The sequence below is a fragment of the Nuphar pumila genome, chromosome 8 (genome assembly GCF_984573655.1).
Source record: "Nuphar pumila chromosome 8, dmNupPumi1.hap1.1, whole genome shotgun sequence".
Lineage (NCBI taxonomy): Eukaryota > Viridiplantae > Streptophyta > Magnoliopsida > Nymphaeales > Nymphaeaceae > Nuphar > Nuphar pumila.
In genome coordinates this window covers 114362026-114387010 of record NC_143256.1, presented here as the reverse complement: position 1 = coordinate 114387010, position 24985 = coordinate 114362026, and the positions used below count along the sequence as shown (strand labels likewise).

The window sequence follows — 24985 nt, the reverse complement described above, 5'->3', positions numbered from 1 at the left end:
GTCGATCGAGGATGGAGGCTTAGCCAGATGGATGTTAAAAATGCATTCTTGCATGGAACTTTAAAGGAGGAAGTACATATGGAGCAACCACCTAGATATGCCGAGAAGGACCCTACTGCCTGGGTGTGCAAACTAAGGAAATCTCTGTATGGGTTGAAACAGGTGTCTCGTTCTTGGTTTGAAAGTTTCTCTATGCAAATCCAAGGCTATGGCTTTAGAAGATGCTCTCTGGATCACTCGCTCTTTATTTATCAAAAGACAGATATCGTTATACTTCTTCTTATATATGTTGATGACATTGTGATCACTGGGAGTTCAGATAACCATGTGCAAGACGTGAAGCGATTTTTAATGAAAACTTTCAAGATGAAAGATTTAGGGGAGTTGAGGTACTTCCTTGGTGTGGAAGTTGACAGACAACAGAACACATTGACACTCATGCAACAAAAATACACTCTTGATCTTCTGGAAAGAGCCGGGATGACGAATTGCAAACCAGTCAGTACTCCCAGTATATTATATCAAAGGTTGAGCTTTGAAAATGGCCATCTTTGTGTCAACCCTACAACGTATAGAAGTCTTGTGGGGATGCTGCAATATTTGACTTTTACCAGACCTGATATAGTTTATGTTGTTAATCAGGTATCCCAGTTTATGCATGCTCCAACGGAAGGTCATATGGAAGCTGTGAAGCGCATTCTACGCTATTTAAAAAGAACTATAGGAGACAGACTTGTTTATTGCAAGAACAATAACCTACATAAAGGGCATGAACTCATCACTTATACCGACGCAAATTGGGCAGGAGATCCAGATGAGAGACGGTTTGTATCTGGATATTGTGTATATATTGAACACAATTTAGTGTCCTGGAGCAACAGAAAACAAAAAGGCTGGGGCGGCAGAAGAATACACGACCTCCAAGCCCTAATTCATATATAAACATAAGTAATATGATATTACAATATTCCCATTAATGAAACATTATTCTGCGTGTTTTGATATAACGTGTGTATGGATCTGGATCCAGATCCATACGCATACTATATGTTTTGATACTCACAAAAGGCAGTGGCACGATCAAGTACAAAGGCTGAATACAGGTTGATGGCTGCAGGCACGGCAGAAGCTACATGGATTAGACACTTATTGAGTGACCTTGGGGAGATACTTATTCGATCATTTCTTCTATGTGATAATCAAAGCGCAATAAACATTGCGTGTAATCCTGTTCAGCATAGCAGAACGAAGCATATTGAGATTGATCAACATTTTATACAGCAGAAAGTCGAGATGAAAGAGATAGAACTACGTCATGTTCGAACAGAAGATCAAGTGGCAGATTTGTTTACCAAAGGGTTAACAGGACGCCAATTTTGGCTATTGAAGAGCAAGTTGTACATGCTTCAAAACCACGTACAACTTGAGGGAGGATGTTAAAATATAGTATGTGTATGGATCTGGATCCAGATCCATACGCACATTATATCAAAACACGCAGAATAATGTTTCATTAATAGCAATATTGTAATATCATATTACTTATGTTTATATATGAATTAGGGCTTGGAGGTCGTGTATTCTTCTGTCGCCCCAGCCTTTTTGCTTCTCTCTGTTTTTCTTTTTGTTTCCTGTGCAGGTGATGTGTGAAGAAACCTACCTCACTCGTATTCTTATAATATATATATATATATATATATATATATATAGAGAGAGAGAGAGAGAGAGATTGATCTGTCCTCCCTAGTCTGAGTATTGACTCAGTATAGACCACTTCCAAAAGCTATAGATGCAGGTGTTTCTTGATTAATCTGAAGTTGTAGATGTGTTCACCACTGTGCATTTGCTAGAAAACATGCCTTGCATTGAATTATTTTGATGAAAAAACTAGAATATTTTATTGCAAGATTTTGGTGCAATATGGACTATTAATTTTTAGATTCTTTTGTAAACCTGCCTTGACATAAGAAATTTCTCATCTAATAGCTAATCTCCTCCAAATATTGCAGGGTTTGATTTACAAAACATATGCAATAGAGCACCAAAAAATAATATGGTCCGGATGGAGTCATAAACAAACTAAGGAATACAAGCCAACTAATGCACATACATACATACATACATATAATGTGAACTCCCTTATGAACCAGGGTTTTCAAGGTTTTTTTTTTTTATTAATCCGAGGGTATGGATGTGATCTACATATATATCAATATTTATATTTATGTATGTATTTGTGTACATATGATCCAGCTAGTGAAGAAGTTGATTTCGATTCCATGGAGGATTAAAGGCAAATAGGGAGAAGAAAAGGTAGAAAGCCAAGAAAAGAGGGAATCTCTTAATAGGATGAACTGGAATCCAAAGGCCCGCAAAAGTCGGACTAGGAAACTGGTTAGGTTCCAGTGGAGGTTTTCATGGAAGTCTTTCATAGGGATGCAAATGGTTTGGATCCGGAACAGTTAAATACATGGAGATTCGGATCGGGATTGGATCCAAAACAGCCAAAAATTGCAAAACCTTCATCCTGGATCCAACCCATTTGCATCCCTAGTCTTTCATCTGAGAATCATTATCTGCATCTTCAGCCTGCTTCGACAGTATCATGGATATTTAAAATTGCTCAGGGATTAATGCAAGTACTTGCAGGTGCCACATAGCTCTGTTATACCAGATGTTCCTGAACGGCACCATATATGTCACTTCATGTACATCTCCACAAGATGGGTATAACCAAGGTTGTCAGACTAGGAAGCAGAAGCAAAAACGGGAAACGATACGGAAAGCGGAAGCGAGAAGCTATGCATTTTTAAATGTATAGGAAGCAGGAAGCAAGAAATTAAAAAAATATATATATAAGAATTGAATAGAAATCGAAATAGAACGCAAGTGACTTCTTAAATTTCATAATTTTTTAGTGTAAGAATTAAATTTTTAACAAAATCTAAAAATGATGACTTCCAATATATGTAACCCGGACATGCCAAAATGGTCGGCGTACCCGTGTCAATACACATCGACATGGAGGCGGGTACCAGATGCAGTGCGGGTACGTCATGGGTCGGGTCCTGCAGAGCTCCGGGACCCAAACCATGTTTTTTGTTTGATGTCGGTGAAAGGCAGGGAGGAAGAAGAAAAGGGAGGAGGAATAAGAAGAAAGAGGAGGAGGAGGAAGAGGAAGAAGAAAAAGAAAGAAGAGGAGGAGGAGGAAGAAGAAGAAAAAGAAAGAAGAGGAGGAGGAGGAAGAGGAAGAAGAAGAAAAAGAAAGAGAAGAAGGAAGAAAGCAAAAGAAAGAGGAGGAGAAGAAGAAAAAGAAAGAGGAAGAGAAAGAAGAAGTAAAAAAAGAAAGAGGAAGAGAAGGAAGAAGTAAAAAAAGAAAGAGGAGAAGAAAGAAAAAGGCAAAAGAGGAAGAGGAGAAGAAAAAGACGAAAGAGGAGAGAGAGAGAGATACCAGATCCGGAACATTCTTCTTCTTTTTTTCTTCCAATCTGCCTGTGAGAGAGAGAGAGAGAAGCGACAGGGTTGGGTCCTCATTTAGCCCCTCCTTCATCGTCTTTGTCTTCTCGTTCTCCTTCATGGAGAGAGACGGTGGGGAAAGCAGTTACGAAATACCCCTTCCCTTTTTATATTAAAATTTTCATTCTCTCTCACCCTTTTTCTTCAAAAATTATATTTACATACTATTTTTAAATTTTAAATATAAACCTTATTATGGATCCACATATGTTCCAGACCCAAACTCTCTCTCTCTCTCTCTCTCTCTCTCTCTCTCTCTCTCTCTCTCTCTCTCTCTCTCTCTCTCTCTCTATATATATATATATATATATAGTTGTGTCCCCATACCCTCATTTTTCGAAATTGTTGTGTTGTACCTTCCATACTCGTGCCCAAGTAACAGATGTCAATTTAAAGAAAGCACATAGAAGCTAAGTCACACGGACTCGGCTAAAAGGTCGACGTACCCACATCAACCGTATCCGACACGGGTGCGAACACGAGCGTGGCTTCGGACACGGGGGGACACGGTCAACTAAGTATCGGACTCAGTTCACACACTGGGGCCAAGTCCGTCCACATTTTGAACTCGGTCAACTTTGACCGAGTCTATTTTTGTCTATTTTTTAGGGCAAAAGATGTATAAAAACTAAAAAAAATCGATCTTTGATCGTCTTCCTCCTTCTTTATGTGTTATATTTTGGTAAGTTTGTGTTGTTACTTCAATAGAATTACTTTTTTTATTTTTGCTTTAAAATTTACAATCTTATTATTGTTATATATATATATAGTCGTGTCCCATGTCCAAAATTTTTGAAATTGCTCTGCACCCGTATCCGCGCCCATGTGACATAGCATAGAAGTGACTGAGAAGCGTAAGAGGAATCACGTAAAAACATGAAAAGTAGGCTGAGAGAACATATAAGAAGAATAGATGAAGCATGTGGAAAGCATAGGAGAAGCATGAGAGAAGCGACATTATCATCGAGTTTTGAAAGCGAGGAGTATTGTGTTTTCAAAGCGAGTTTTTGAGAAGCGGGCTTCCCACCTATCTAAGAAGCTTCCGGAAACTCTCAGTATAACTAACAGTTATGGACAGCATAACAACCGTGGCTGGTCTAATGGCTAAAAGCATGAAAAACAGAACCCAAAGGAAAAAGAAGTGGCTCCTTCCAGTTTTGTTCTCACCAATTTATGCACTCCAAATTTCCAGCAAACAAGATGCCAGAAAAAATGATTTGTTCATTGACCATCTAGCCATTTCCAGGAAACTAAAAGTAGAAATGCATGTCTAAAAGTCATATGTGCTATGCAAACGATAATATATTTAATGCTTACAAATTACTTGTAAGATTGTCATTTGAGAACACATGTTATCAACTCTCTCTTTGAGAAACACTGTACATGCATGTTTGCATACATGTGCGAATAGAAGAAAGGGAACATCATAGTTGCAGGCTTGCAGCATACATAGATAAAAAAAACATTGGGTAGGAGAACCCAAACTAGTAAAATTCAAACCCGTAAATTTTATGGTAAAGATATTTGAACCACACAAAAAAAAATCAAAGTAGACTAAAAAGAGAATTTTTCTGGTAACTACCTGCACATCCTTGATCAAATTTTGACATGCAATGAATGGCACAATTTTGAGACGCCACAGCAAATCCTTCACCTTGTTGTAGAGCTTGATCAAAGATATTTTTAAAACTATCTAGAGTTTTAGTCCTTAGGTGTCCCAGCACCGATTGATATGCAGGAAAGACAAGCTACAAAAGTGAGAAAAAATAAGCATGAGAAAGTAAATCATATGTATCATTCTTGAATGCCAAGATCAACTAAAATACTTTTGGAGAGTGTCACTATACTTAGCAAAATAAATATCAATTCCGAAAATTCCACAACAGAGTGAAACAAAAGCTTATTTTGCTTCACACAGTTATTGCCAGCAATGCTTGCTAAGAACCCCAGTAAGATTCTCACAGTACTTGACAAGATGATCAATAAATAGAACAGATGGAGGCACACGGGCTGTCATACAAAGGTGGTTGCTTTTCACAATATAACACTTTTTAATTCCTCACCCCTTAAATATCCAATAGAATGGATGGTTTTTACTGTTAAACACAACTTCAAACATGTCCAACCCATATGGCAGTGCCTTTTTGTCTGCATTTGTGCCCAATCATTTCCAACAATGAGGTATGGGTTAATAGATGTGTCATGTCAAGCACAGCATGCCTGACTGAGCAAAATTCATGTGCAACTTCAAAATCAAGAAGCCAGAGAAGGGTGAATTGGGATGTTTTCTTGCCTTACAAAATAATAATATCTATTTTCAGGTACTTTAGAAATTTAGTAATCAAGTGCACTTTGGGGTTACAAACACCATTTCCGTCTGTTCACATCATAATTTTGAGTGAAAGGTAGATATGTTAGTTTTCTCGACTCCTTGTTTGGTAGGTTTCTCCTTTTACTTTATTCTTTCGAGCACACATCCCTGCTGTCCCTAGAGCAATTGAGTTCGATTATTCTGTTTTACATTTGATACTTTATCCTTTTAACTTATGATTGTTGGGAATGGTAATGTAGAACCAGGGATATCTTACCAAATCCTATTATGATTTCTAAGGCAAGGTAAACAATGGTCATGGGTTGTGGCTTATTGATCACCTATGGCAGGGTTCCTGAAGACCCTGGAATGTTAGCAGGTGCACACACATGGTTTGAATCCGGTATTAAAGACAGTACCATACTATCCCATAAACTTTATTGTTTTTTTTAATAATCTATTGAGTGGAGCATAGCCTACAGACGTGGCCTCTATGGATAAATTAGTAAAAGAACATATTTTAGGTTTTGATAGTCAAAGGAGGTTTTTAATGACAAGTGAAATCAATAACCCACAATTCTCCAAACTTTCATGGTACAAAAAGTCAGATTTTTCTGTCGGAAGTTGAAAGAATTGAATAAAAAACATGTTTCATAATTAAAAAGTGTTAAACTAATACTCTTGTTCTAATTAAGTAGATAGGTCATTCAACTATAACTTCTGAGCAAAATATTCAATAGAATTTTAGAAAATCAAGGGGCTTACATTTTACTAGGTAGCATCCAAAATATAACTCTCTGAACTGTGTGTGTGTGTGTGTGTGTGTGTGTGGGGGGGGGGGGGGGGGGGAATGCACAAGCACAAATATATTGGTATATCCAATACGTGGGTCATGCAGACAATCAGATATGGAGAACTAGTGAGTTAGTGACCCTTGATTTGAAGTGGCACAACAATTCATGAGGTGAGCACAAATTTAGTTAAACATTCAATGATTTGTAAGGGACTGCAACATGGGTCCATCAGAACTTGTGAAGTCCCAACAAAAATAAGGCATAGGTGATGATTAACCATATAAATAGTAAATAAAGTGCATGAGGTTTCTACAAGATAGCATCGAGGGGAGTTTAAAGTTAACCTTAACCAAATTCTATGCATATTATTGATCATCAAAATTCTAAGGATGTATATAGTTCCAAGCTTCAAGGAGAAATAAAACTTTCAAATTCTAAGATGGCAAATTTTTTTTTAAGATTACATGGAGTGCTTTGGATTCCAACTGTTGGTGCTTTGCCACTCTAACACCTTCATCAAAATAAATAGCTTCCATATCATACCTGTAGAAGAAAAAATATGAGTTAGGTTCTGATTCTTGGCCTAACATTGAACAATCCAGATGATTTGAAAGCAGAAATCAGAATATTTTTACTTCATAGATCTCGTATGAAAAACAATCAATACACTAATCTATGCCAACTTATATGTCAATCATATATTTGTATTGATAGTACAAATGAAATAGAAAGATATATTGCTTTTCTTATATATACATACATACAGTATATATATAGAGAGAGAGAGAGAACCCCAGAAACACACAAGCACAAGCACATTATTTTCGATATTTATCAACTGGGAGCAGGAGAAACCAAAAGTTGATTATATAATTATGACTTCTTGTTGTTCCTATCTGATTCAGGAGATAGTGGATAAAAGAATATATAAGTGCATAACAGGTCGAGTCCAGTCTTTAACTTCAGTGTTTCCAGGTCTTTGCATCATGTTGTGCTGCTCCAGCTGAAATATGGAATACATTCATTACTTACTATTTAGTAGGTATTTGTATCTAATTTGCTTGTTTACATTTTTTTTTCTTTTTAAGATGCAATTAGTCATCATGATCAATCACAACTGAACTAGTCTTCAAGAAAAACTGAGATATCAAGACAAAGACCACCAGGCTTTAGTTATTACATTCCGGTCTCTTAGAAAGAGCCGCTACTCGATCAGACCAGACAGATCTTTTACATCTAAACTAGATCAATTTGCAAACAATTTAGGTAGCCTAATTAGCTGTGTTTGCTATGTTGGTCAAAACAGATTTACTGTTAACAGGTGAATAAGATCAAAGAATCATATGGAGGCAACAGGTGCTAAAAAAACAGAAAAAGCAAAAGATGGCTGACCCTGACAAACAGGAATCTAGAATTGCAGTGAGCTTCTTTCCAAACCCAGGAACTGGACCCACTTGTGCAGCCTCTTCCAGCTCACACCAATCCTATTAAAACAGTAGTACAAGGCATAGTGTGTTATAACTGGCAAAATTAATCCTACCTGCCCGCAAGGACCACGATGTCCAATGTAAATTACCTTATCAGTTGTTAAATGAGATAATTTCTCATTGGCAATTTCTTCACAGCGGACAGTTGCCACCATTACCTATGATCATGAGCGGAAAGAAGAATACATCAGTCTGAACAAATAGAAGACATCCAGGGTAAAATCTATTTCTTAAATCCACAAGGGATAAAACCCATTTCTTAATCCACAATAAGGGACATCAAAATCAGGAACAATAAAACACCTTGTGTGCAGGAAGATCAAGGTCCTTGTTCTCTTTAATAACTTTCCAGATCTGTTCTGCACTAAAAGCAAATCCTGAGGCAGGCACAGCACCACGTCTATCACCAGCCAACCCTCCAGGAGCAATAGAATGGAAAAACCGTTGTCGTAAACATGAGGCCTTCATAATTATTCAAATCATTGTCAGGTCTTCCCATGAAACCAGGTGATAACAATCAATTCTGGTACCCACATAAAGGTACATAAAATCCAGCATAGACTGACACAGATAAACCATGGTGAATAGTACAGCTAAAATCTGTCTCATTGTCAGAATGAAAAAACAAAATACCTGTTCCTTAAATTGATCTTCCTTCTCCTCGTAACTTGACAGGGCCACAACTTCCACCTGGAAGTTGAACATGACTGATGAGTTGCAACCAAGGAGGCAGGACCGAATCATTTTATATGCGGAAACCTATGTCACAGGGATTCAGCCAGACAGGTGCCGCGGTCAACCCAACCCTGGGTGCGGTCAACGCACCCAGAGTCATTTTGGTCCATTTTTTGGATTTTTTTTTAAATTTGCCCTATGAAATGGGCTGCGGAATTTTAAAAAAAAAAATCTGGGGGAGGGGGGGGGTAACCCCCCGCCAGCCCCCCTGGCGGCGCAGCAGGACCCGCGGACCCCCCTTTATATATATATATATATATATATATATATATATATATATATATATATATATATATATATATATATATATATATATATATATATATATATATATATATATATATATATATATATTTTATTTTTGCCGCACCCCCGCACCCAAGGTTTTTGAAAGTGCCGCACCAGCACCCATGTGACATAGGCGGAAACTCATTTTATCAAACAGGAGCTTACATTAAAAAAATCACTAAGTGGAGTGTCTTTATGATCCTGTGGCTTGCGAACTGTATCCCATATCTGCAACAAAATAATTAGCTTAAAGCATGGAAACAACAATCAATAGTTGAGAACCAAGCAATTTTGATGAGTTACCTTCTGTATGTCTTCTCTCAAGACTGGTTCCAAGTTTTCAAGAGGCGTCTGCATGCAAAACAGAAACAGAATGACAAAGAAAGCAAAAACTATAGTTTATCGTTGTCACCAAATGCAAACCTTTGTTTTATCACGTATGACAAAGAGCAAAGTTGTCTTCCGAGGGCTGAACAATCGCATCATAACCTGAGATTACCAAATGAATGAAGTAGTTAGCAGGTGAAAGCATCACACTGCCTGCTAACACAAAGGAAGTGTACCTGGAAAACAGTCTTCAAGAGAGGCTTATTTGCTGCTTGTTCACGTCCAATGTCATGACACCACCTAAAACATAGCATTTCAAGTTACTGTAATGTGTAGACAAAAAAGTGCACCGCTTTGACCAGGAAAAAAAATATGTCGAGAACTTATGAACTCACATGTTTATAAGTACTATATCTGAAACAGCTAAGGCAAAAAGAGCACTCTGCTTCTCAAATGCAGTATCATCCTGAAAACAAGCAGCATGCCACATAATTAGGTCATGCAAGTTGAAGTACTTCCAATAAATAAGCTGAAGCAAAAGAATGCCAGCATTACATAATAAGTGGTTTTTCATACAAACCATAAGGGTCCCGAGGAAGCATCAGAATACAGCAATTACAAACCATGAATAATGATAAATGACAGCAAACCATAAAGAATCACATAAATACATGAAACGCAAGCAAGGACAAGCAACATTATTTTTGTTTCACAAGCATGAAGGTAGAACGGTAACTGACCATGGAAAAGCTAAAACTCCAATGAAAAGAAGCAAATCATAATTTGAATATAGAAGAAGAGTGGAAAGAGAAAAGTTCGCTTACAGGCTACAGAACCCAACTGACAAATACATAGTGAACCACCCACATAAAGTGAAGAGACATGACAAAAGTGGGATTCGAGGTTATTTGAAAAGGTTTCATGCAATGGTAGTTCAAGCCCATTAAAATGAGTATCACCAATGGTACTGTTTACATGGGCCACTTTGAAGCATGCAAAAGCCACAACAAGCCTATAATATCAACTTAAAACCATAAAAAGAGCATCAGCATCCCAGAATATTTTACACTGCCACTGTCACGATACCTTTTCAAATACGGGGCTAACATCGAGGAGAATTACAAACAACTAACATGGCCAAAACTAAAACTTATGTTGGAGAGCAGATTAACTACTACATGGGTACCTCAAAACAAATAATTACTTAAGAAATGTAAGATTTTCTATTAAACATACAAGCACATAAGCCCCTACATTGTCACCCAGAATCATGTGCGTCAGGCATTCACTAAGCAGACCACAGAGGAGAGTACAGTACTTCCAGACTTGATTCAGGCCAATTACATATATCTAAAAATTTCCAGGGTTCATCTGATTAGGCCTTCCTTGGTCATGAACAAAAAGTCTCTGGGACTAAACAGAGTCAAAGTTAACTGAAGGCAAAACCAGGAAGTAGCCCAAGTCTGATCACATACAGCCATAGCACTATGAGACCAAAATTGAAAGCATCTGAACTACAAAAGATGAATTAAAGGAAAGAAACAGAGTAAAACAACATTAAACTTTTGTATAATCACCTCGCCTCTCTCTCTTCCATCAGTACCCTCCAAATCCATAACAAGTGTGAAAGGATCAATATCAGCACACTTTGCTAACCAAATTCCTTTAGTAGTCTGACTCCTGAAAAAGATTTAATTAGCATTACTTCTCACCTCAGCCAATAACAACCAAATACAGCAACTGGTGAAGCATAACTTTTGAGGGAACATGTGGTGTTTCCAAGAATTAGCAATCCAACAAAGATCATCAAAGTTAGACAGTTACCTTCCTTTGAAAGCATCCATTTCTCTAAAATTTGTACGAAAAAGATGGTTTAGAAGAGTGCTTTTTCCTGTTCAAAAGGAAAACAAAAAAACATATAACTAGACTGTGATGCAAAGAAGGATAAACTTAATCTTTTTCAACATCAGATAAATGAACCGTTAGACAACATTACGCATGAATGAACATATTAGCACAAATGTTTCTCAGAATATATTCTATAAATCAAACTTATTACATCAGCAGGTTATTTAACAAGACAAACAACTGATGTAGTAGCATCATGTTCAAGAACGTGCATCATTTGTGACAACCACATCACCAAAATCAAAACCAAGTCCATTTTCATGCAGCAAGTATTAAGTGATGTCCAAATCCAATAGTATCCGACAATGCAAGAAAAAGCAGGAAATCATATCAACATGTTATAGATTTTGTGCATAATGCACAAAATTCACAAAATTCAATTATGACGCAGAACTAACAAAACTACAAAAGTTATCTGAATCCTCTTTCTCAAGCATATAGTATAAGTTTTGAAATGGTAAAGAAAGTCGATCTCCAATGAATACATATCATGCAAATGCTACAGACGAAGTAAAGGCAAAAACAGCTAAACTTACCACTACTTTGAGGACCCGTGATGGAAACTACTGCATAAGAAAGTCCACATTCACCAAAATTCATTGATTTCGTGAAATCATTAATACCAGAAACATTAAATGAACCATCTCCGTCAATAAGCTGAATAGAGCAACATCTGTTCTCCATTTCTGCAGTTAAGGAAAAAGGCAAAAGAGAAAAGATGTGTGAATAAAGAATCATCCTTCAGGATGCAAAGAAAAGCCATAAAATGCTGAAGATAAGGCCTCAATTGAAGCATCCAACACAAGAACAGACTAAAATATGTATGTTTTATTCTCAAACAATTGGCATATGTTTGAGAATAAAACAAGGAGATTCACATAATCTTGGTTCCCTAGGTATAGCGTAAAAAATCGGATATAGAACTCTGGAAATTCTTGTAGGAGCCAATGTCAAAGCAAAAAGCAATTGAGGGATGAAATTTTGATCAGTGAATATTTTCTATCTGGTCCTCCCATTCTAGTCACAACTGCATTCCCAAATTTGATACCCAAAGAGGTGTAATCTTACCTAAAACACACTTCCAACTACATTAGAGCATGATTATCATAAATTCAATATCTGATTTAAATAGTTTTTCAATCAGAACTTATAAACCAGGGAAGCTGAGACATGGGAATGGAGTTATTCACATGAATAGCTAATAAAAAACACTCAAACTGGACTCAGTTGAGAATCAACCTACCAACCAAAGACCTATTGAAGTCTCTTCCAAGTCACTGTAAAACGTCTTGAAAGATTTGTTCACCTTCCAGAAGACGGCTCAACCAGTTACTCTTGGGGATGGAAGCAAACTAGATATGATACATACTAGTTTTTGTTGAGCTGCTGAAGACAAACTTATCTCTTTAGAACTCCACATTGTTTCCTTGGTTTTCCATGAATCAACTCAAACTTGCCACAGTTGTTATCAAAGTTGCAAGAAAACCCCATAATTTATAGATCATCATTGGCATTGTCACGGGCTTATTGGAAGCACCATGCAGCACCTGGAGATCCCCAACCAGGTCAGCCTAATGAGCCTAAGGGGCTAGCGCAACAAACACAAGTACGTACGCAAGATCACAAAAGGCAGTGTGCGGGCAGTCTCACAAGCACGCGTAGGAATTGTCACATAAATAAAAAGCAAGAACACAAATCACTTGAAGGAAACATCTGTGCATTAAGAAAAGCAATTGTACATCAGTAGAAGACCTGTATGTGTTAAAGTCGCAGTGAGCGCAATCGTGCTTCCACTAATGCATACAGGTAGGCTTTTAAGTCGGCCCAAGACTTCGCAAGCAATGAAACATCCACCATAGGCGGAACATTGTAAGCAAGAAGATAAGGGATGAATTTACATCATATTTACAAGGCCCAACTGGCCACACAGGGCGCAGTTAAGGCTGTATAAGGCCAAGTGGTAGAGCAAAAGCTGCAAAATAGTGCAGGGTGAAACAAGCACATGCATGAATTAATAAGTTATAATCATGCTTGTGCATACACATGACGTCATGTCAAGCTAACAAAAAGGTAGTGTTCAAGGATATTTCTCCTAGTCAATGATGTTTGCTCACTGATGTCCCTATCCCCAGTTGAGCAACAAATTTCAAATAATGGAAACATTCTTGAGCACCATTTTCAACTCTTAAGCAAACCAAACTACAATTCACCTAGATAGATCCTTTTCAAGAACAAGAATAATTAATGTATGTTCAAATTCAAGAGGTGCATAATGAATATGCATATAGAAACAGCCTAAGGGCTTGTTTCGGTGACACCCACAACAAGGCTGATAACCTGGTTTTGGGTGTCAAACCAGGTTAAGGGAGATCCAACTTTCGTGCACCGTTTGGAGTCTTTGGACACAAAACTAGGTTTTCACAAACCTGGTTTTAAACCCAAAACCTGAATCACACTCCTTGTTTCTTCACTTAACTAACCAGACTTGTGGGAGGGTTCAGAAGACCCGAACAACTCCCCTCTCCCTTCCACCACCATCATCACCTCAATATGATGGTTTATGGCAGTGAACAGCCAGAAATGGCTGGACCTTTTCTTTTGCAGGTCATTTTCCGGATGGTGTTGGCCAGGAAACGGCAAAGGTTTTCCTTTTCGTGGAGTTTTTAACACCAGGACAATAGATGGCCAGAAAACGTTTTTCTTTCTTGTTTTTCTAGAGACTTGCTTTTTCTGACCATCCTTCAAACACCCACTGGCAGGAAAATGGCAGATATGTACTGTCAGGGATGGGTGGTGTCCACCTGCATTTTCCAACCCATAAGCAGCCAAAAAATGGCCAGCCCCCTTTCTCTTGTTCTTTTTTGTTGGTTTCTTTCTTTTGAGTTCCAACCAAAACCAAGATTTTGGTCATCCAAACAATCCCAAACTCAGTTTTTTCGCAAACCAGGTTTGCCAAAAACTTTTTTCCCAAAAACAAGAGTTAGGGTTAGGCGCCCTACCCTTTTATTGAAAAAAAATTACATGTAATACATATTTTAAAGTTTAAACATTAGGTACCCAACCTGGTTACAAGTATGTCCACACTTTGTCTTCATACACAGCCAGATGGGCAAATAACTGAAGGATAAAGTTAGGGGCTTTAGACAAGAATTGAATAACTTTGTGAAATTGAAAGAGACTGTCAAGGATCTCCGAAGGAATCAAACCACGACCTTGTGATCTGTTATTGAGAATTTTGACTAGGTCCTTGAAGATTCAATAACTATTTGAGAATTACTAGGCAGAAGAGCCAGAATTTTCCTCTAGGTACACCACTCTTTTTGAAATATTTCTGCATACTGAATCACATATCCTGCTACCTTGTATCGGCCTTCAGAATCTCACAAGGTAAACCCAACTTGCCATCTTTGAGTGTATAGACTAGATGTATTTGTCAAAAAATTGGCTTTAGGCAAAACCTAGGTTTCTCAAAAACCAAGTACAAACAAAAACCCAGTTCACTGGCGTGAGAGATGATAAGAACAAAAACACTTATCCTTGGAATTAGGGCTGGTAAATGAGTCAAACAAACCGTACAGGGCATGTTCAGGCTCGGCTCGTTTACTAGAAGACTAAGCTCGCAGCACAGCTCATGTTAGTGTTTAGTCGAGCACAACTTCATCTTGGCTCATCCTTGAATGAGATGAGCCGAACACGAGCTGGCTCGTCTAAAAACTATGTAACCGGGACACACCAAAATGGTTGGCGTACCCGTGTCAACAAGCATCAATGCGAGAGCGGGTATTGGAGGCAGTGCAGGTACGTTGTGGGTCGGATCCCGCACTGTGCCGGGTCACGTTCAACTCAAACCCGATCTTTCTTTTTACATAAGATAAAAAATGTGGGACCATTTTGGTCCCTACCGCCCCTCCCTCTTTCTCTACTCCCCCGAAACCCTCATCCTCATCCTCGGCAGAGAGAGAGAGAGTCGTCGCCCCTCCCTCTCTCTCTCTACCCTCCTGAAACCCTCATCATCATCCTCGGCAGAAGAAGAGAGAGTGAGAAACCGAGAGAGTGTGAGTGTACCTCCTCTCTCTCTCCTCTTCTTCGCAACAAACCGAGAGAGAGAGAGAGAGAAAAAAAAGGAAACTAGAGAGAGATAGAGAGAGAAGGGGGAAGGGCTATGCCTAGGGGTATCAACTGGACAGGTTTGGTTCGGACCCAAGTGAAACCAGAATTGGACCAAATTTTTGGGAATGGTATCGGGTCTGGACCCAAGTCTAATTGGGTCCAAACACGGGTCTAATTGGGTCTATTATAAGAGAAACCATACCTGGACCCGATAAGAATTACATGAACTATACTCAGACCACACCTGGTAAAATAATATTTTTTATCATTTTTACATTGAAAATTTGAGGCTCTTATACAGAACTCGGGTCAGTTATAAAATTTCACAAACTATACCCAGATCCATGTATTAATCGGACCTTCGGGTCTGGACCCGGGTCTTAATCGGATCTTCTTATTTGTCACCATACCCGGACCCTATAGGGTTTGGTTTGGGTCGGATCCGGGTAAACCCGACCAGTTGACACCCTTAGCTACGCCCTTTCCCTTTTATAAGTTGGTTTCGTTGACCCGGCGAAGCTTAAAAACGACTTTTTCAAAACTAGACCCAACTCAGATCCCATGTTCTCATGATTCAAACCAAACTCTCTCTCTCTCTATCTATCTATATATTACACTTAATTTCCTTTTATATATTACACTTAATAGTTCATTAATTATGTATATATTTTTCATTCATCTTTCTTATATATATATATATATATATATATATATATATATATATATATATATATATATATATATATATATACTATGTCACATGGGTGCGGGTGCGGGTGTAGGGATTCGGCACTTCCAAAAAACCCGGGTGCGGGGGTGCGGCAGGGGCAAAAATGTATGTATATATATATATATATATATATATATATATATATATATATATATATATATATATATATATATATATATATATATATATATATATATATATATATATATATATATATATATATATACACATATATATAAAGGGAGTCGGGGGAACACGCGGGTTTTTTCAAATTTCGTAGCTGTCAGCATAATTTTTTTTAAAAAAAAATCGCAGCCCATTTGGGCAAATTTTTAAAAAAAAAAAATCCAAAAAAAAAAATGGACCTAAATGATCCTGGGTGCAGTCAACGCACCCAGCATCGGGTTGACCGCACCCGGTGCCGCACCCGCACCTGCATCGAGTCGAGTCGCATCGACGCGGGTGCGGCACCCTGCTAGCCGAATCCCTGTGACATAGTATATATATCATAGTCACCTATGTATTATTAAAGGTAATTTCTCGGAGAGGGTATTTTTCATAGAGATTTTCAAAAGTTGATAAATCTCAGGAACATCTCAACAATGTATAAAAAATTAAATAAAAAATCTAAAAAAATAAGTAAAAGTACAAAAAATAGAAAAATAAAAGAAACATATCATTATTCTCTTCCTTCCCTTTCTTCTTTTCCTTTTCTTCCTTACTTCCTTTCATTTCATTTTATTTCCTTTCCTTTCTTTCCTTCTCTTCCTTCTTTTATTTTCTTCCTTCCTTCCCTTCTTTCCCTTTCCTTCTTCATTTTCTTCTCTTCCTTCTTTTCCTTTACTTTTCTTTCCTTTCCTTTCATTTCCTTCTTCCCCTCCCTCCCTTTCTTCTCTTCCTTCTTTCTTTTTCTTCCTTCCTTTCTTCCCTTTCCTTATTCCCTTTATTCCCTTTCTTCTTTTCCTTTTCTTCCTTCCTTCCTTTCATTTCATTTCCTTTCCCTTTCTTCCTTCTTTCCTTTCCTTCCTTCCTTCCCTTTCTTCTTTTCCTTTCCTTCTTCATTTCTTTTCTTCCTTCTTTTCCTTTCCTTTCCTTTCCTTTCCTTTCCTTCTTCTCTTCTTTCTTTCTTTCTTTCTTTTCCTTACTTCCTTTCTTTTTTTCCTTTCCTTCCTTCCTTCCCTTTTGTAGCGATATTTATCTCGATAATATCGTGATATTATTGCAAGAAATATAATTTGCCGATATATTGAAAATATCACAATATATTTCCTGATATTATCGGCTACCTTGAAATTGCTGATAATATCGTGACATTTTCAATATATCAACGATATCGGTGACACTAATATATATATATATATATATATATATATTATTTGTGCATTCTTTGTTTTATATATTACACTTAAATATATATTATTTATATGAGACCTCCTAAGTTGAGCCAAGCCAAACACCCTAGGTTTGGGCTCGATTTGTTTAAGTTAAACAAGTTGCTCATGGCTCGGCTCACCAGCTATACGAACCGATCACGAACGATTTTGTGACAAGTTAAACCGAGCCAGGTCACGAGCTGCTCAGTTTGTTTACCGATCCTTCTTGGAATACATACACAACACTTATTGTTGATCATAACTTACTTGACAAGTATTCTCCTTTTTAACTTTTCCACCATATAATCCTATAAACTTGCTAAAGTGGTTTGACAAATGTTTCTCTACCTGCCCTACAAAAGCACGACAGCAACCTAAACCATAGTATCTTCAAGGAAAAAAATAAAACAAATACATTAGAGCCAAATCTTGACATGGAAAACCACTAATTTCTCATTAACACAAAGATTACATGGAATTGAACCATCAAGTATCCAACCAGTTTTGTCTACCTACGTCACATGGGTGCGGGTGCGGGCGCGGGTGCGGGTGCGGGCGCGGGTGCGGGTGCGGGGATTCGGCACTTCCAAAAAACCCGGGTGCGGGGGTGCGGCAGGGGCAAAAATGTAAATATATATATATATAAAGGGGGTCGGCGGGTTTTTTTCAAATTTCACAGCTGACAGACAGCTGCTGTCAGCATATTTTTAAAAAAAAAATCGCAGCCCATTTGGGCAAATTTTAAAAAAAAAATCCAAAAAATAAAATGGACCTAAATGATCCTGGGTGCGGTCAACGCACCCAGGATCGGGTTGACCACACCCGGTGCCGCACCCGCACCCGCGTCGAGTCGCGTTGACGCGGGTGCGGCACCCTACTAGCCGAATCCCTGTGACATAGTTGTCTACGTAAGGAGCAACCATAAACTCCAATTAGTGATACAATAAACCGGAATAGAGAAAATATCATTTTTAAACAAAATTCAATTAACTGATGGAGCAAGTAGCATATGATACTCATTTCAACCAAGCTCTTAGATTAAATACATCCAAATACACACCTAAACATCATTAAATTACATCAAAAAATGGCAATAGTTCCCCAAAACAAAACCAAAAATACAGAGACCGAGAATGCTTTGATCATAAAATAATTGATAATTACCCTTTGGTTATGTAACCCAAAGACAAGAAACATTAAATCCTAGTCCTAGAATCATGGTCTTCACTCTTCATTAATCCTCAAATTCAGATAACAAAACAAAAGATTAAAGCATTCTTGAACCATATCAGACCTACTAGGATGAGTTTGAGCCTCAAACCCTAACCCCCAAAACCCCAAAACTATAACATTTTCAATATCGATAAATCTCTAAAGAGAATTTCAAAGATTGAGAAAACATAAAGCAAGTGAACAAAATGAAGAAAAGTAGAAGAACAAATGAAACTGAGGTTACCTCAAAACGCAATTTCAATTAGGAAATTAGAATCAGAAAAATATCGAGCGAAAAAAAAATCGATCGAGATCTTCTGATTTCCACGAGGAAGGAGGAGATGAGCATAGCACCTGTGTGCGAGAGAGAGAGCATCTTGAGGTAAACATAGTGTCATATGAATTGTAGAACCCCGTATTTTTCTCTACATGTATTTTATATGACTTTATGATTTTTCTTGGTGTCCCTGCTTTTGAAGAAACTTTCATGATTTCCATGAATACTAATTTACTAGAGTAAACAATACAATTTATAACTCAAGCCTATCGTCCCAATTTCTTCTTGTACATGTGGCAACAAGTAATCTTAGTACTTAGTTTTTAAACTCAAATGCTTGACTTGGTCTCTTAATAAAAACTTTTCAGGTTCATGACAGCATTTTCAATTAGATTTATGTTTGTTATCATCGAGTTTACCATACTCTCTAATACAAACCTCTTGTTCTTTCACATTTCATGATATTTTTTTATGTATCAAGCTCTACATGTATGATATATATAGCTTGTTTAGTGAAAGTATGTTTTAAATCACTTGATTGGAATGTATAAGAACGTTTTTAAAGGCTATGAAATTCAACTACAATACGCCAAAATTTTACCTATTAAAAAATTATATCATGCATAATCTAAAGAGCATTTTTAGACAAATGAATCATTTTGTGCATTTTCCCTGAATGAACTCTTTAACTTGGAATCAAATTGGGATTTGAACCAACATAATTCGCCCCCAATCAGAAACGTTTTAATACTTACATCATATTTTGTTGCCACTTGAGAAATATCAAAGGAGTAAATGACATAACAGAAAAGATTTAAATGTCATGCAATAGAGAAAGTTCTTTTCTCTTCAAGTGACAACCTAGCTCAAAAGCAAGATTTCTTGGGCGCATACTTAGTGACCCAAATTGAATTCAAGCATCAAGTCTCAACCATGTCGCAATGCCATCTGCAAATGGAGGGTACTTTTGAAATTGAACAACATTGGCAGAATTATTTGGAAAGAAAATTCTTCTTATGTTCCTCGTTTCAAAAGTGCATTCAGTATGATCCATTTATGAAGAAATGCAATTTAGATTGTGTAGTTTCAATATAAAAATATAATTCTTTTAACCGGTGAAATTTTGATGCATTGTAGTTGAATTTCGTAGCCTTTAAAAAACTTGCTTATACAATCCAATCAAGTGATCTAAAATATACTTTGACTAAACAAGCTATATATGTATCATATTTGTAGAGCTTGATACATTAAAATAAACGTTATGGCCACCCCAAATGCTCTCTCTCTCATGGAAATGGGAAAATCTCAATAAAAAAAATATTCCTTTATCTTTTCTTATTCTAATTTCATGATGGAAATTGTGTTCTGAAGTAACCTCGGTTGCGTTTATTCCTCTGCTTTTCTACATTTTGTTTACTTCTTGCTTTATGTTTTCTCAATCTTTGAAATTCTCTTTAGGGATTTCTTGGTATTAAAAAGGTTAGAGTTTTCGGTTTTTGAGGGTTAGGGTTTGGGTCTCAAACTCATTTGAGTAAGTCAGATATGGTTCGAAAATGATTTGATGATCTGGATTTGTTATCTGGACTGCTAGCTGGATTTTAGATAGGGTTAAAGGAGAAGTTGATTCAAAAAGGATTATTTCTTAACCTCCAATAAGGAAAATGATAAAACCCAAAAATACACCACTCATATGTCCCTTCTAATTAGTCATTTTTAGTTGTTAGAACTAAATACAAATGCAACAGCCTAAAACAAGTTCTAGCAAATGACTTAGGGTCCTAAGTTCCATTCATAACTAAGAGCAAATACAAAACAGAGTGTCTACTTTATGGTTCATGTGCTATGTCACAGGGACTCGGCAAAACATATGCCGCACCCGCGTCGACGCGACGCAACGCGACGCGGGTGCGCGTGCGGCACCGGGTGCGGTCAACACGACCCTGGGTGCGGTCAACGCACCCAGGGTCATTTTTGTCCACAATTTGGGCGTAAAAAAAAATTCCCCGATGAAAAGGAGGATTAGGGCAAACTTTTTTTTTGCCCTAATCTCTCCTCTCTCTCCCCCTGAGCTCGAGCTCTCTCCCAGCTCCGCCGCCCCAGCTCCGCCGCCGCCGCCCCAGCTCCTCCTCTCGGCTCATCGTCTCGGCTCATCCTCTCCTTTCGCATGTACCCTCTCTCACTCTCTTCTTGGGTCGGCAGGGGAGGGGCCGAGCACCCCCCCCCCCTTCTCTCAGTCTTTTGTTGGGTCGGCAGGGGAGGGGCTGAGCCCCCCCTGCTCCCTCATTTTTCGGCACAGGAGGGGTTTTTTTTGGGTCGACAGGGGAGGGGTTGAGCCCCTCCCCCATGTGTTGTTTTTTTTGGGTCGACTGGGGAGGGGCTCGGCCCCTCCCCCATGTGTTGTTTTTTTTGGGTCGACAGGGGAGGGGTCGAGCCCCTCCCCCATGTGTTGTTTATTTTGGGTCGACAGGGGAGGGGCTCGGCCCCTCCCCCATGTGTTGTTTTTTTTGGGTCGACAGGGGAGGGGCGGGGAGGGGCTCGGCCCCTCCCCCATGTGTTGTTTTTTTTGGGTCGACCCATGTGTTGTTTATTTTGGGTCGACAGGGGAGGGGCTCAGCCCCTCCCCCATGTGTTGTTTATTTTGGGTCGACAGGGGAGGGGCTCAGCCCCTCCCCCATGTGTTATTTTTTTTGGGTCGACAGGGGAGGGGCCGAGCCCCTCCCCCATGTGTTGTTTTTTTTTGGGTCGACAGGGGAGGGGTCGAGCCCCTCCCCCATGTGTTGTTTTTTTTTGGGTCGACAGGGGAGGGGCCAAGCCCCTCCCCCATCTGTTGTTTTTTTTGGGTCGACAGGGGAGGGGTCGAGCCCCTCCTCCATCTGTTTTTTTTTTTTGGGTCGGCAGGGTAGGGGCTGAGCCCCCCCCCCTGCTCCCTCTGTTTTCAGCTGGGGAGGAGCCGAGCCCCCCTCGCTCTCGCTCTCTTGTTGGGTTGGCATGGGAGGGGCCGAGCCCCCCTCGCTCTCGCTCTCTTGTTGGGTTGGCAGGGGAGGGGCTGAGCCCCCCCTTCTCCCTGTGTTTTCGAATTGATTTGAAAATTGTAATGTATTTTTTTTTTGTTTTCAGGATAAGAATGACGAACAAAGGGAAAGGACTTGTGTCATCCTCATCCCAACATGCGAGTTCTGCTGCTAGTTTTGCTGATAGTTGCAGTGGGATTGATGATGTGGGGCCACTATGGGTACATGTAGATAAACTCGCAAAAACTGGAGAAGGAGGTGGTGGAAACAAGAGATTTCGATGCAAGCTCTGCGAAAGAGATTTTGTTGGGTCTTACACAAGAGTGAAGGCTCATTTGTTGAAGATACCAGGACATGGCATTTCAGCTTGCAGAAAAGTTGATGAGGCAATGCGAAGACAATACAAGAAAATACAAGAAGAATATGAGAAGAGAAAGGCAATGGCCGATTCTTCTGCAGTCAGTGTGCCATTTGCAAGCCACCAAGAAGATGCTGAAAAAAAAAGAAAAGTCAATGTAGGAGGTAGAGGAACGATACAAGCAGCATTCAATACATATGGAAGAGAAGAATTGGATAGAAAAGTTGGGAGGTATTTTTATTCTGGTTCACTCCCATTTAATGCGGCTAGAAATCCTTATTGGAAGGATTTAGTAACATCCTTGGCAAATTGTAATTTGAGTGGTTATGTGCCTCCAAGTTCAGAAAAAATACGAACCACTTCTTGCAGAAGAGAGGGCAAATGTGGAGAGGTTGCTAGAAATTAAAAAATATTCATGGGAGCAAAATGGAGTTTCCATTGTGTCTGATGGATGGACAGATATTCAAAGGCGTCCATTAATCAATTTCATTGCTTGTTCGCTTAGTGGCCCAATATTCTTGAAAGCAGTTGATGCATCTGGGGAATATAAAAATGCAAAGTATTTGAAGGGATTGTTTATAGAAGTGATAAAAGAAGTGGGTGATCAGAAAGTGGTACAAATCATTACAGACAACGCTCCAGTTTGTAAAAGTGCAGCGTTGAGTTTGGAGAATGAGTACCCTCATATTTTTTGGACTCCCTGTGTAGCACACAGCTTAAATCTAGCCCTAAAGAGCATATGCAACCCCAAAGAAAAAGAAAATTCACAAGCATATGCTTTATGTTCATGGATTGAAGATTTAGAAAGAAATGTCAAAAGCATTAGGAATTTTGTTGTTAACCACCATCGTGCTAATGCTATATTTAATAGGCATTTTGATTTGAAATTGTTGAAGGTCGCTGAAACATGTTTTGCGTCCATCATTGTGATGATGAAGAAGATTAAAAGAGTGAATAATGCTTTGATTAACATGGTGACTGATGAAAATTGGACATTCTATCGTGTTGATGATGATATGAAGGCTCAAGAAATTAAGAAATTCATTCTTGATGATGAGTTTTGGGACAGAGTGGTATACTTCCTTCAATTTACGCAACCTATTTGGGAAATGTTAAGAGAAACTGATAAGGATGAGCCCATGCTTCACAGAGTTTATGAAATGTGGGATAATATGATTGAAAAAATACAAGCTATAGTTTTCATGCATGAAAGAAAAAATCCTGCATTGGATGATTCAGATTTTTTTAATCATATTCATTCAATTTTAGTCAGAAGATGGGATAAGAGCAACACTCCTTTGCATTGCATGGCACATTCTCTTAATCCAAAATATTATGCAAATAAGTGGCGGGCTGGTGGTATTGGTCGTGTCCCTCCAAATTTAGACCCAGAGCTATCAAGACATAGAAATATGTGTATGACAAGACTTTTTCCAGAAGCATATCTTCTACATCAAGTCACACAAGAGTTTGGAAAATTTTCATCTTCGAGATTATATGCACCAGCATTATTCGCGAGAGAAGAAGATAATATAGATCCTATCACATGGTGGTCAACATTTGGATCAGAAACACCTCTTCTGCAACGTCTTGCATTAAGATTGCTATCGCAGTCTGCTAGTTCATCTTGTTGTGAAAGAAATTGGAGCACATATTATCAAATCCACAACATGAAGAGAAACAAACTCACCAGCAAGCGTGCAGAGGATTTAGTATATGTTTATTCAAATCTTCGATTACTTTCGCGAAGCAATGATGAATACAGGTACTAATTTGCTCTCTTAGTTATTTGATTATTTCTTAGTTTTCATTTAAATATACTTGTATTGTATTTATCATTTTCAAATTGGGTTTATAATGCAGACAAGGAACATCCAAATTTTGAGATGTAAACCTAGAAGAGTGTGACTTCGAGGGAGAACATGAATTCAACGTAACAAACATGGATTTAGCTAAGCCCAGTATTCCTTCTAATGATGCATTTGATGATGAAGAAGAAAATTATTAGCATCCATTACTTCATCAGGATATACTTTGGTATGTAATTTAGTTCTTTTATGCAATACTTATTTGATTGATATTTAGGTCGATTTATGTAATTGCTTTACTTATTTGATTGATAATTTGATATTTAGGTTGATATATTGCATGCATGATGAATCATATTATGAGTTTATGACAATGTTTACTATTAAATGTTAAACTGTTAAAACTTCAAAATCATATATATATATATATATATATAATTTTTTTTTTACATTTTTGCCCCTGCCGCACCCCCGCACCCGGGTTTTTTGGAAGTGCCGAATCCCCGCACCCGCACCCGCACCCATGTGACATAGTTCATGTGTAAATAGAAGTGCATGAGAACCTGCAGTAAGACGATCCCTTCAAAACTCTAGAGGAATCTTCTTTGATAACTTTTACCAATTCAAGATCAAACCTTCAACCAGAAAAGTTGCAGTCTGAGGGAAATGCAAACAGGTTGTACACATTTCCTTTACTTACAGACAATTACAAAGATTGATGCACTAGAGGCCACCACAAA

At 38.3% G+C, this 24985-nt stretch overlaps 1 protein-coding gene across 3 annotated transcripts in view; it reads right to left on the bottom strand.

The window, feature by feature from the left end:
* The window catches only part of LOC149830296 (protein ROOT HAIR DEFECTIVE 3-like), a 39294-nt gene that overhangs the window by 10394 nt on the left and 3915 nt on the right, over positions 1–24985 (bottom strand). For all 3 annotated transcript variants that reach the window (XM_090015771.1, XM_090015772.1, XM_090015773.1), the window contains 14 exons: positions 11903–12052; positions 11283–11349; positions 11036–11138; positions 9854–9924; positions 9695–9758; positions 9555–9620; positions 9435–9482; positions 9297–9359; positions 8742–8798; positions 8412–8570; positions 8198–8266; positions 8014–8105; positions 7086–7164; positions 5099–5264 (listed from right to left, as the gene is read on the bottom strand). In XM_090015771.1, coding sequence (XP_089871897.1) covers positions 5099–5264; positions 7086–7164; positions 8014–8105; positions 8198–8266; positions 8412–8570; positions 8742–8798; positions 9297–9359; positions 9435–9482; positions 9555–9620; positions 9695–9758; positions 9854–9924; positions 11036–11138; positions 11283–11349; positions 11903–12050 — 1252 coding nt within the window. In that variant the 5' untranslated portion in view covers positions 12051–12052. The remainder of the gene's footprint in view (positions 1–5098; positions 5265–7085; positions 7165–8013; positions 8106–8197; positions 8267–8411; positions 8571–8741; positions 8799–9296; positions 9360–9434; positions 9483–9554; positions 9621–9694; positions 9759–9853; positions 9925–11035; positions 11139–11282; positions 11350–11902; positions 12053–24985) is intronic.